This window comes from Cornus florida, unplaced genomic scaffold (assembly GCF_030987335.1).
Source record: "Cornus florida cultivar Cherokee Brave unplaced genomic scaffold, ASM3098733v1 CherokeeBrave_3.0.0_Hap2_Chr06, whole genome shotgun sequence".
Lineage (NCBI taxonomy): Eukaryota > Viridiplantae > Streptophyta > Magnoliopsida > Cornales > Cornaceae > Cornus > Cornus florida.
The window spans coordinates 106854573-106868509 of NW_026775576.1; the positions used below are offsets into that span (position 1 = coordinate 106854573).

The following is a 13937-nucleotide window of genomic DNA, read 5'->3' on the forward strand; positions in this document are numbered from 1 at the left end:
CATCACGAACCTTGGAGTAAGTCTGGTTGAGAGCGTCCCAGATGGCCTTCGCAGTTGGTAGGAACATGCATGTATCGCTGATTTCAGGTGTCATGGAATTCCATAACCAGGACATGACCATTGAGTCCTCCTCATCCCACGCTTCGAAACCTGCATCACCTTTCTTTGGTCCCGTTCCAAGCAAGTGACTTAGTTTCCCTTTTCCTTTCAGAAAAGTTCGAACCAATTGAGACCATTTCAAATAGTTCCTTCCATTAAGTCGGTACGCTGGTTGAATATTCTGCAGTTCACTCGTGGGGCGCTGAACCTGCTCTTCCTCAAGTGATTGGGATGGTTGAACAGTAGTTTCTGACATTCTTCAACAATCGGCTATGAAGGCCGGACAGAAGGGTTATGCGAAAATTGGCAAAAGAAATTGTTAGAGAATGACTGCGATGAAGGCAAGTCACAAAGAAAATTGGTTATGAAGGACTGAATAAAAAAAAATAAAAAAGCTTAATTTTTTTTTTTTTTTTTCAGGAAATCCAAGCCTTAAAGCTCTGATACCATGTGGAGAAATGAATTCAATTATATTGAATCTATTAATTAATTTTACAAGAGCCTCTGTTGGGCTATATATAAGAAATTACAAAGAGAAAAATCAGCAACTAACTTAATTTTGAAATCCCTATAATCAGGAATCCCTGATTCTCTATCGATCAAATCCCTAAACTCTAGGAAACAAATATTTACACAAATCCCTAAACTCTAGGAAACAAATATTTACACAATTCTAGTGCTAACCTACCACTAATCAAAGAGGTATTTTTCCACAGTTCCGACAGCCATGGAGGGAACTAGTGTCAAGGACAGTTGTAATTGAATTCAACGAAAATAGTACCAACCAATATTTTAGTTCTAATATTTTCAATATTTATTTTTCAAATACCACTACTTGATTTGCATGCTGTTTTGCAATGATTTTTTTTTCTTGTTTGTATTTCAATATGAGCAATCTATATTTGTCATGTTCGTTGAATTTTCTAGGTTGTCAAACTCCTTGTCTATTTCGTAGATTGTATACAGGAATTGTCTAGTAAAGAGGGTTTTTTCTTCTTATTAGCCATGCTCTTGTGTACTTCCCAAGTACAATGCATCACAACCTCTTGGTGCACTTCAATGCATCTTTTTGCTTATTTACATAATCAAAGTTGACATTTCAGTAACATTTATGCTCACACCATAACAGACAGACCCAACATGATAAGAAACAAGAGGAACATCATCTAGAAGAAATAATAAGAATACAGGGATACACACCTTCAGTCCCAAATTACCTCGTACCATTACTTGGTCTAGCATTTGACGCTTGTTGCCAAGTAAATTATTCCCACCCTGACCAGTGTACACAATATCTTCACAATTATCCAAATCATCCTCGTACTGGCCAGACAAAACAATGGCCACTGCAACTGGAAGCGTGTAGTTGCTGAACTCCTACAACATAACGGACAAACTTAATTCGCATTTTTTGTTTTCCTAATATTTAAACTAACAATAAAATTTGACAATAAGTTTAACTGCCTTCAACAACTCAGTTCTTGATTTGCAATGTCAGTAACAATGCCACAAAAATCATTTAACACCTATTATATTATAAGATCTTAATAAATAATTAGAAGGATGTTCAATTAAAATTAAAGCAAGAATTGTCAGCATGTCCCAACATAGAGCACTTCAAGTTCAAGGCACTGAGAGCATCAAGCTGTTAGCAAGATGTAAAGCAAAAAACGAAAATTAGCTCAAGAAATTTGAAGTTTTTTGATACAAAGAATAGAATTTCATGATTAACCAATCATCACATCAAATTTATTGTCTAAGACATACAGATATAATCTAAAATGTAATATATAACACCAAAATCCTATGATATTTTCCGTTATCTAAGAAAAGAGGAAACAGAACCATTCATGTGTATATTCAATTGATCAAGACCTACTTTACCAAAGTGAAGACCAGAAGGGGGAATAGAGTGTGTTCAGAAGCGTTAAGAGTGACAACCTCTAAACACTGAATGGTTCAGAGTCTCCAAAGCAGCTATATATATATAAGTCTAGGATGTAACCCAATTCTTTGATGACAAAATATGTACAAAGCCCAAAATAGATCTAGAGGAGAGGTAAATAGGTCCTGTCCAATTTTAAGTAAACTTTTTTTTTTTTTTTTTTTTTTTGATAAGTGAAATTTTATAGAAAAAGCACTCAAAAGGGAAGCGAATCCCAAAGACAAACAGAAGGTCAAAAAGCGCCTCAAGCCTTCAAAGAGGCCAAAAAAACAACAATCTCCCCTACAGATCTATAATCTCTCCCAGAAACCCAACAAAAAAGAGTGGAAATAATAGAGAACTTAAGCATAAAAATAGACTTCTCCTTTAAATCAAAATATCTCCGATTTCTCTCAAGCCAAATGCACCACCAAATACAAAGAGACGTAGCCCTCCAAGCGTCCTGAATGAGAGCCCCCGCTAAAAAACCTCTCCAAGCCTCAATCAACCCTCTAGAGGAACTAGGCATGACCCAAGGGATCCCAAACAAACCAAGCATTAAATCCAACAATCCCTAGCCATGCTGCAATGTAACAGAAGGCAATTAACTGTCTCCTCATCGCGCAGACACAAATAACAACGATTAACCACCACCTGATTCCTTCTCCTCAAATTATCCTGGGTTAAAATCCTACCCAAGACTGAGGTCCAAGCAAAGAAGGCCACCTTGAGAGGAGCCTTAGATCACCAAACAAACTTCCAAGGGAAAGAACCTTCAGAGCCAACCGTAAGGCACCTAAAAAAGGACCGAACCTCAAAGTGACCCTGAGAGTTAGAAAACAAGCATGTTTGCTGAAATCATCCAACCCCTTCCGGATGAGAGTCCAAACCCCCACCCCTCTAGGACCACGCACCTCAAGAAAACTCCACCCTCCACTGCTCTCCCCAAATTTGATCACAATAACCCTCCTCCAAAGCCAATGCCTCGCTACCCCAAACCTCCAAAGCCATTTTCCAAGGAAAGCCTTGTTGAAAGGCATCAACCTAATCCCTAAACCTCTACTCCGAATCGAAAAACACACTTTCTCCCAACGAACCAGATGATACTGGAACTCCTCTACTCCCCCCCCCCCCCCCCCCCTCTTCCGGATGAGAGTCCAAACCCCCACCCCTCTAGGACCACGCACCTCAAGAGAACTCCACCCTCCACTGCTCTCCCCAAATTTGATCGCAATAACCCTCCTCCAAAGCCAACGCCTCTCTACCCCAAACCTCCAAAGCCATTTTCCAAGGAGAGCCTTGTTGAAAGGCATCAACCTAATCCCTAAACCTCCACTCCGAATAGGACAACACACTTGCTCCCAACGAATCAGATGATTCTTGAACTCCTCTACTCCCCCCCCCCCCTCTCCCCGGAGAAAATTGCCCTACAATTTCTTAATTCTCTCAGCCACAGAAAAAGGAATCTGAAAAAGAGATATGAAATACGTGGGGAGGCATGAAAGGGTGCTCTTGATCAGAGTGACCCGGCCCCCATTAAAGAGGTACTGCTTCTTCCATCCCGCCAATCTCTTCTCAAATCTATCCACAACAGGATCCCAGGGGCAACCCCAAGTAAGAAATGGGAAAAGAACCAGTGCGACATCCAAGAATCTGAGCAAACATCTCTATCTCAGGGACCTCCCCAACCAACACTAGAACGCTCTTACAAACATTCACCTTAAGCCCAGAAACCACTTGGAACCAGACCAACACGCATCTCAAATATCTCAACTGGGTCGCATTCGCATCACAAAGCACTAAAATATCATCAGCAAACATCAAGTGGGAGATCTCCAACTGACTAGCAGCATCCCTGCCCACCCGAAAGCCTCCAAAAATTCCCAACTCGACCGCCCTCTTTATCAATCTACTAAGAGCCTCCATCACAAAAAGGAACAAGAAAAAAGAAAGCAGATCTCCTTGTCTCAATCCCCTCGAACTAGCGAAAAAACCCGTCGGAGCTCCATTCACAAGGACAGAGAAGCGAACACTAGAAATACAAAAAATGATCCATTTCCTCCACCGCACTCCAAACCCCATCCTCTCCATCAAGTAAAGAAAGAAACTATAGCTCACATGATCATACGCCTTCTCAATGTCCAACTTACACAAAACACCCGAAATCCCACTGCTCAATCTAGAGTCCACACATTTAAAAATTGAATCCAAAATATGACGTCCTCCCACAAAAGCATTTTGAGAGTCAGAAATGACACCATCCAAGACCTTTCTCAACCTAGAAGCCAAGACTTTAGCAATCAACTTATAAAAACACCCCACCGAGCTAATAGGGCGATAATCCCTAACATCCAGTGCCCCTCCCTTTTTCGAAATGAGGGCAATAAAAGTGGCATTCAAGCTGTTCTCAAAAGAGCCCTGAGCATGGAAAGCGTGAAATGTGCTAATCACCTCCTCACGAACCACCTCCCAACAATCCAAAGGGAAACGCATGGAAAATCCATCTGGACCTGGGGCTTTATCCCCATTATAGCTCTTTAACGCAGACTAAACTTCCTCTTCAAAAAAAGGCTCCTCCAGAACAGAGCACCCCTCAATCGAAATAGAATCAAAATGAAGCCCTGCAAGCAAGGGTCTCCAACCAGCAGATTCTGTAAACAACATCGAATGGTAATCGACAATACCCTTACAAATCTCCTCCTCCTTACAAAGCATTTCTCCATCCACCCGGATCCTCCCAATGTGATTGCCCCTTTTATGAGCATTGGCAAGTCTATGAAAAAACTTAGTGTTATTGTCGCCCTCCTTAAGCCACAAGGCTCTAAACTTTTGCCTCCACGAAATCTCCTCCACGACAGCAATCTCAGCAAACTCCGCCTGACACAACACCCTCCTAAGTCTCAAGGAATCCGCCAAAATGCCCTGACCCTCCATCCAATCAATCTCAACAATCTCTGAAAAAACCAGATTCTTCCTCCAAACCAGATTCCTGAAGTCCTCTTTGTTCCAAACTTTAACATCATTCTTCAAAAGACGCAGCTTACTTGCAAGAGAATGACTTGGGGTGCCAACCACTCTATACCTCGCCCACCAGGATCGAACTCGCTCCAGAAACCCCTCAGCCCCGAAGCCACATATTCTCAAATCTGAAAGGGTATCTTCTACAACGCAAACTACCACAATCCAACATCAACAGGACATGATTAGATATAGGGCGAGCCAAAGTGGCCTGAACAATATCGGAGAACTTCTCCTCCCAATCACTTGACCCAAGGAACCTATTAAGACGAGAAAGGGTAGGAGGAGAACGACCACTAGACCAAGTAAAAGGACCACCCACCAAAGGCAAATCAAACCAAGCCCCAAGGAACATGAATAACTGATTTTTTGACTCTAATAATTATATTTAAAATCCAGCAATATAAATAAGTTAAATATAGAGAGAAAAAAAATAAAGGTAAATAGGTCTTCTCCAATTTTAAGCAACAATAACTGTTATTAAAACTCTAATAATTATATTTAAAATGCAGCAATATGAATCAAATACAAATAGAGAGAGAAAATAAATTAAACATTCAACCACACATGAGCACAAAAAATTATTACGTGGAAAATCCAAACAAGAAAAATTCACAAGACCTAGTCCACAACTAAGTTAACAATTCTCAATCCCTAGAACACCTAGTTACCTCTCAACACACATTGATCCACCAACCTCTCAACTTGATTCCCTAGGTACACAGCCAGCCAGTCAACAAATCCACTCCTTAAGCAATCCTCTTGTCCATTCCGTCTAATGACTAGTCATCCAAGTTGCGTGTTCGTTTGCAAACACTTTGGTATTGAATTCTCCATAAAGCACAAGGATTATGATATTCAACTCACTATCTAATAATACAAGATGTAGATGATATAAAACAAAATATCATACCAAAATATTTAAATTGTCTCTCAATACGATCTCTCAATGATGTGTGTAGAAATCTCTCAATATATATATATATATATATATATGTTTTGAGAGCCTATAAATCTTTATATAGTGCTTCGAGTCCAAAGGAATTAAGATTTCTTAGTTGTAATCAGATTGGAAAAAACTAAATCTTCCAAGATTCTGATCTAGAGAAATTTTTGAAATACTATTCATGCACAGGTTGGTCCATTGAGCTATCAATTGACAATTCAACATATCAAGCATTCAATTGAATATTCTGGACTTCAATATAATTTTTTTGGGAAACTTTCAATCTATCAACGCATCGATCAAGCCATCTGTCTTTTTGAAAAAAATTTCCTTAAATAAATTCATTCCAAAACCAACTTCATGTATTCAGAACATCCATTTCATTGTATGCAAGTGTTCTAAAACAAGAACGCGTGATTATGAACCCTAACCAATGAGTGGATGATTAATGATTTTACTTTTTTGCCCTTTGATGTATCCTCAAATTCTGATTTTAACCTTGGACACTAACTAAATACACCAACTTATCAAAATTAATCAAAAGCTAAAATAAAAATACGAACTCCAGTTTGCTGCAATATTTGCCAACACTAAAGTTCTAATCCTAGCATAATATATTAATTGACTATGTGAACGTTTATATATTAGAAATGAAACATTATAAAACATAACAGAATTGAAGAACAATCAACAAGGCCTGGTGTTGGTACCTACAATCATCTTTGGCAAAACCACAATTTCTTTATGCTAAAAGACTTAATGAACATGCATCCAAGGTTAAAAAGAAACTTGGAGGACACTAAGTCAAATTTGTTTGTTTGATTTAATAAAACTGTGAATTACCACTGAATTTATTATGTTAACCGAAATTTGCAGAGAGAGAGGGGGGTCACATTAAACATTCAATATCAACACACATGTTTAACTTCCGATAAAATATTTCCCAAATCCTGGTTCCAACCTTCCATCATTGATAACACACAAGTTTTCAACTCCAGGCATAAGTATCCACAACATAAACTTATATCAAATTAAGTGCATCAAAAACTATGTATAGCCAACTCATGCAGAGTTCTTGTTGCAACCTTCATAGGATAACTCTAAAAGGAACATATATTAATCAAGAGCCATTACTAATTTATTCCTTTCTTAATATTTACCTTTATGCCAGAAGATTGCCCGATATAATCAATTCCATTAAGCCAGTGGCTATGAAAACCTACAACAACCATCTCGGCCCGTGAAAAGAACTGATGCCCAACCTCAATGCCTGCCATCAAGCGTCAACGCTTTCAAAAATTATATTGATACAGAATGTCTCTGATGCACAATTCATATAACAAGCTTGGCCAGAGTAATGGAAATTCAGCCAACTAAGCCCATCAATAATGCAAATAACGAATGCAGCAAGTAAATGGCACCAACCAGGAATAGAGCCAAATCTTTTATTTGGGTACAGTATAGCATTGGTCTCCCTCATCTGCAAAAATAAAATAAAATAAATAATAATATAATATAATATATATAAAATAAGATTTTATATTAGAATAATGCAACAGGAAACCTAGATATCCACATACTATAGAAACATGCCAAAGCCAACAATAATTTGCAATTAATAAAAAACGAAAAAAATATATTCCTATAGAATACAACTGCAACACCAAGAAAAAAATACAATAGTGATCACACAAATCCAAATTTGATGAAACTTGAGGCAAAAAACAACATGAGTTGATTAAAGGATAAGAACAAAAAAGCGATGACTTATGACCAAAAAGAAAAGATTCCCATCAAAATAATTTGGAAAGTAAATCCAACAGATGAAATTAAGACAACCGATGAATAAAATACATGATACCTCAACTTAGACTTCTAAACCAAGTTACTAGAATCCCCCTCTTAAAAATAAACTCAGCAATGGTACAGCAATGAATTTAAAGACTACAGGAGAGGGAGTTGATTCACCCACCAATAGAGTAAACAAAAAACTAATAACAAAATCAACACTGAATAAAATTATATAGCCAACGAAGCACAACTATATTTACATCTGTCAGAACAGCTGAACCGCATGTCACGGTATGGACTCAAGAATCTTGAATGAGACTTTGGGCACGGTTAACCCTTGTATGTTTGGACTATTGAAGGCAATCTGTAAAAAATTTCTTTATTTGGTGGTGGTAATGAGTTGAAGTCAGTGGGAGTCAATATAGAAAGAGTTAAAATAGAAATCCATAACATCCACATCAGACAGGATACATCACAAGATTAAAATCAAGAAAAGCAAAATGGATGTGAACTAAATGCAAGAAAACTACCATCAGGCCAGTGGCCTAGCGGTACCAAGCCCCTACTTCTCAAAGAGAGGTCAGGGATTCGAGCCTCAATAGAGGCATGTGTGTGTGAGTACCAACTAGGAAAAAAAAAAATGCAAGAAAACTAAGTGTTTAGAATATCAACAGGAGATCACAAAACAAGCCACAAATTAAGAAAGGAGCACCAAGAGAATAATGATAGTAGGGTATTCTGCCAATCAAAGAGTGACTTGCCTTAGTTATCGCCTTCAAATCAGGTCTCTTAGAAGCCTTCTTAGTATCATCTTCAGGTGCCACCTTTTTCTGCACAATTTTATATACTGTAATAAAACTAAGAAAAGTAGGACTGAAACAGATATTGGTTATATCAGCTTTCTCAATTGCAAATTCAAAAGGGAAAATAGAATAGAAAAATAGATTAACAATTGCACCAGTGACAAGTGACATTGTTGAGATAGTGAGCGTGATTAAAATGAGCATAATTTAATAGAAATATGGCCCACATTGGCACCAAATCACAAGATTTAATATGGCTCACATTGGCACCAAATCACAACATTGTTGAGGTAGTTAGCATAATAGAAATAACTTCCACCAACAAAAGGAAGTAAAAATTAGATACCAACCTTGGATTTTGAACCTTTTGCAGTTTTCCTATCAGCTTTCACTCTTCCACATCTTTTTTCTTCTTCCTATAGACAAGTATAAAATAGCTATATGAATAAAAAAAATCTCATGCAACCATCAGAGGTAAACAAAATTAAAAGGCAAATAAAGAAAAAAATTGCAACTCATACAAAAGATGCCTATGCGAGACAGAGAGAGAGAGAGAGAGGATGTTTTACTTCTAGCAAGTGAACAAATAATAATAATAAAGGATATTTTTTAAAGGATTTCGAAATTTTACATATATATTAACCAAGATGTATTATGCAAATTTATTTTAAGTTTTTGAACACTTATTAGGCCAAAAGAATGCCACGTGTGAGGGAACATGTTAGAGAATTTAAATTGTTAGTTACACTTTCTCTGACAGCTTAAACTTTTGGAGTAGATGGTAATTAACATGGTATCTGTGAAGAAAAGATTCTTAGTTCAAACTTCTTCGTCACCATGATAACTAAAAATTAGAACACGTGTTAAACAAAAAGAATGCCACACGTGAAGGAGCATGTTAAAGTTACACACTCTCTAATAGCTTTAATTTTTAGGACAAATGGTGGTTAACAGTTGAAATTGATTGAAACACTGACGCAACAATAATAACAATTGCTGCCATAAGTTAGCCTGAAAGCACTATTGTTTTTCCCATAAACTAGTTGGAAAACACAAGCATTGAAAGAATTATGACAATAATAAGATTGGCCTTGCACTAGGTAGTAGATTCAAGGATTTATTTTAGCAACCGAAGCTAAAGTAGAGAGTATAAAACGTAAATAGTAAAATCACTTTCTCAATAAAGTGATTGATAATCTTAAACCACATAAGCTATCCAAAATGCAGAAAAAATCTATCATGCCATTATCCACAATACCATATTTTAGTTGATTTCATAATTATTTTACCTCTCACGTTATTTCTGCATGAATACAACACAGGTCAACCCAATATAACACGTAAACATTAATATATACAAAAACCAACAAATATATATATATATATATATATATATATATATATATATAGACAGACAGAGAGAGAGAAGCAATGCTGTGTTCTCAGCACAATATAGAAGGAAAATGCACCTCTCCTGAAACAATGAAAACATTCCAAAATCAACAATTAGAAATTCTATTCACGTCCATTAAACTTAAGTTATAGTCCTAGAAGCAACCCAATTCAACATCTTCTTCAGTAACACAACATCAATCCCACATCTAATTTGTACAGAACCCTCATCTTATTCAATCTTATCATACCTGAAAACATTCCAAAATCAACAATTAGAAATTCTATTCACGTCAATCAAACTTATCTAAATATTTATGTTCCCTTATGGATAAACTGCGGATTGAAAATTGAAGCATGGTGAAAGGTCAAAATATTCCATGTAAACAGCAATCCCCAAAGACGAAAGAAAGGTACTGCCCTTTTTCCCGCATGAAATGGAATATTGAAGGATTGAGACAAAAATATTTCCAATTTCTCTGAAAAATAGCAGTTTTGAAGAAGTAGAAGAAGATGGCAGGGGAAATTAGAAAAAAGATATACATACCATTTGCTTGCTTAGCTTCCTAATAAATTTAATTGGGTTGGTGCATGCATAGCATTTGTCGGAATGCCAACTTAGTGTACAAAGAATACGGTTTTTGCCTACCATGTCATGGCATGCTTTTTTTGTTAGCAAAAATAATAATAATAACTCAATATTATATGAAAATAAACAAAAATTATTGGTGTAATCTTCCATACTTGTATATTACCACTTTACCAGTAAAAATCTTTAGAGACTACTAGATGAAATCTCTATAAATCTTTAGAGACTATTAGATGAAATCTCTATGTTGTTTGATAACTTACTCGAATTTGTGTATAGTCCTTAATTCTATTCTACTTTCTTCTAGTGCCAATGGATTTATAGGCCTGAAACATATTCAATGTACTCCACAAAATTGGATTTCACACATGGAATCATAGGCTTCATTTCAGTCACAAATTTACAATTCAATGAACATTTCCAACCAATACAATGATGAACAAATCATAATATGAAGCTGAATAGCATTGGCGTTCTTATGGCAAGACCAAGTTACCCATGTGCTGCTCAAAATTCTACTGGCCACTGCAGACCGGAATGCATGATTGCAAACTCAGTCACGCCTGTCCTATACAGTTCAAGCAATATATTCTCTATTTAACAATCGTGAGAGCAAAGCTTCAATTGTTAGCACATTACAGGTAATAAAATAAACTAGAGTATAGATAGTTACAATGTAGACAAAATTTTAAACTAGAACAATAAATAGAGCATCTAATGTTAAAATGAAACGCCAGTATTTTTGTCAAGATTAACCAGAGCATATAGAGTGACAAAACCAGAGGTTGAAATTGCTAAAATTACTCTTCACTTACATAGTAATCAATAAGACAAACAAGAAATAAAACAGAGTGCGCATTTATGGTCGAAGTACATACAACGCATACACACCCTACGTAGAAATAGAACAATATTTAGTGGTGAATATGAAAAGTAAACCTGTACAAAGTGTAGGTAATGCTTGTTAAAAGCCCTCAAAGTGTCGGTAACCCTAGCAGACGCGCTTTTCTCAACCACAGGCACAGTCGCTCCAACCTCTGTCAAAACTCTATCCACACCACCGTCAGTATTCGCACTATCCTGGGCAACCTCTGTCAAAACCCCATCCATCCTCGTCGCACCACCGTCAACGTTAGCACTATCCTTAGTAGTCCTATTGGACCCCAGAACCTGCGTATTGACATCAGAAGCATTGGTTTCAACCACCTGAGATTGAGAAGCCGCATTTGGCACATCCAACTTTCTTTTTTTGTACGATCTGCTTTTCTTTCGATGAACTTTCTCATCTAGTACATGATTCGATGACCCTTCTCGGTAGCGAGGGAGAGGAGCGTTTTTGCTCTTCAGCATCTGGATTCTAGCGCTACTTCTCCTCTTTGAGGAATCATCTGAAACCATCATGTGATCGTCCACGGTGGTGACTCCTCCTCCTTTTGTATCGAGATTAGTGGTGGTAATACGATCTTTGCAAGAAATGATTCGGGGAGGGGACTGTACGACCATTTTTGTAGCTCCAGAGCTGCAAACAAATAGTATGCAATTTGAAATTTAGGGTTTCTGAGTGAAGAGTCACGGTAAAGTTGGAAGAGGGAGAGCGTCAATGTCAATATAATCTCCACCCGAGGAATGAAGGCTACGAACAGACAGGTACAACTGTACGACCATAAATGATTTTAGAATAGTTTTCCCGCTCGCTTGCCCCAATTTTTTTTGGTGCCAAAATTTTGAAATTTTCAACAAAATAAAAGAAACATAAAACAAACAAACAAAAACAAAAGATTAAAAAAAATTCAACAAATAATAATTTCTCTCTGTCTATTCTTCCTTCCTCGTTAGTTCACGTAATATATATAATAGATTAATTGGATATGAAGAAGGAAAATTAGAAAATAATAAAGTGGGTAGTTATAATTACATGGAAAATGATTTGAAAGTGGAGGATTTGAAGATAATTAATTTTGGGTTAATTTGACTCACATTCTTTTATATTTGGATTAATATCATATTAAAATAATTTTTAAAAATTATTATCACTCATATTAAAAATATTTGATCGGCTTTTTCACTCCAACCCAAAAATTTATTTTTTAAATGTGTTAACAATTTTTTACATATAAAAAGACATTATTATTCATTTGGCTCGGTATATTGACTTATTAAGAAATTGTTTGATCGTATAAAATAACTTAATCATTCCTATACATCTTGAGTGACCAAAATACCCCTTGGCACTACTCTGACACACTGATCAATCACCCCTATCACCGTCATGGCCACCACCATACATATATACACACTGATATATTAGAAATTTAGAATGATAAAGTCTGAACTTATAAAAGTTTTCTTATTTTTGCTATATGCTTCTTTTTTTTCAAAAATTCATGACTACTACTAATTATTAAGCTCATCTAGGGAAAAGATCAGCAAACTTGCTGCATGAGGATCACAAAAATATAGGAAAAGATAATGAAATTTAACCATAACTTGGGATTACCAAGAAGTTAAAAACTTTTATAAACTTGAAAATTGACACAGTTGAAATGTTATTATAGATCAGTGAATTGGAAACTTTTGTCGTATCATTCCTTAACCACCCCCCTTTTTCTTTTTTCTTTTTTTTTTTGTTATCGTTCGGTTAAAATTTTGGTGATTGGGTTACCAATTTTATAATACTATGTCACCTAGACTCGGTATATCAACAATTTGAAAGGTTTATCGGAGCTCATTTATTCTTTATTCCACTCTCAATTTCTTGAGTTTTCTCTTCTAGGTTTTCATTTTTTTTTCTCTAAACTCTAAATTTCTTTCATTTTCGTTGTTTTTCCTTATGGGTTGCTTCTTTTTTTCTTATAGGCTTCTAATTTTATTGAAAAACCTCTCACCGTTTTTGAATTAAGATAACTCTTAAATTATTGGGTCATGACTTACGGGTGATACATATATGCATGCATATATATAAGGGTCATGGTGTGTGTAGGGCTGCATGAACAATTCAGGCTCGGCTTGTTAAAAACTTGGCTCAGAATTGTTCGTTAACTAAATGAGCCGAACTCGGCTCGTTAAACTCGTTAAGAGACTCATTTAAATAAAAGTAGTATATATTTAATTTATTATATTTAACAACCTAGCCCAATGTAAGAATTTAGCCCAAGTGAATACTTATATTTCATAGGCCCAATTAATACAAGCCCATCTTATATATGAAGTCCATTTAATGGCCCAAGTCATGATTCCTCTTACAATTTTATGGGTTAGGTTAGAAAACCCTAAGCGCAGTCCCACAAGTGATCCAAACTTTCCAGTATGCGTCACCTTTCCTTCTGATCTACAGGAAAATCAATATTTCTTTTATTCTCTTTCTCTTTATAGATA

General features: G+C 36.2%; 1 protein-coding gene across 1 annotated transcript in view; it reads right to left on the reverse strand.

Moving 5' to 3' along the window:
• The window catches only part of LOC132313735 (histone-lysine N-methyltransferase, H3 lysine-9 specific SUVH4-like), a 43341-nt gene extending 30949 nt beyond the window's left edge, over positions 1-12392 (reverse strand). The window contains exons 1-6 of the mRNA XM_059812660.1: positions 11502-12392; positions 8932-8997; positions 8540-8608; positions 7413-7467; positions 7148-7257; positions 1300-1476 (exon numbers count right to left, since the gene is read on the reverse strand). Of these exons, the coding sequence (XP_059668643.1) occupies positions 1300-1476; positions 7148-7257; positions 7413-7467; positions 8540-8608; positions 8932-8997; positions 11502-12065 (1041 nt within the window). The 5' untranslated portion in view covers positions 12066-12392. The remainder of the gene's footprint in view (positions 1-1299; positions 1477-7147; positions 7258-7412; positions 7468-8539; positions 8609-8931; positions 8998-11501) is intronic.
• Between the last annotated feature and the right edge of the window lie 1545 nt (positions 12393-13937).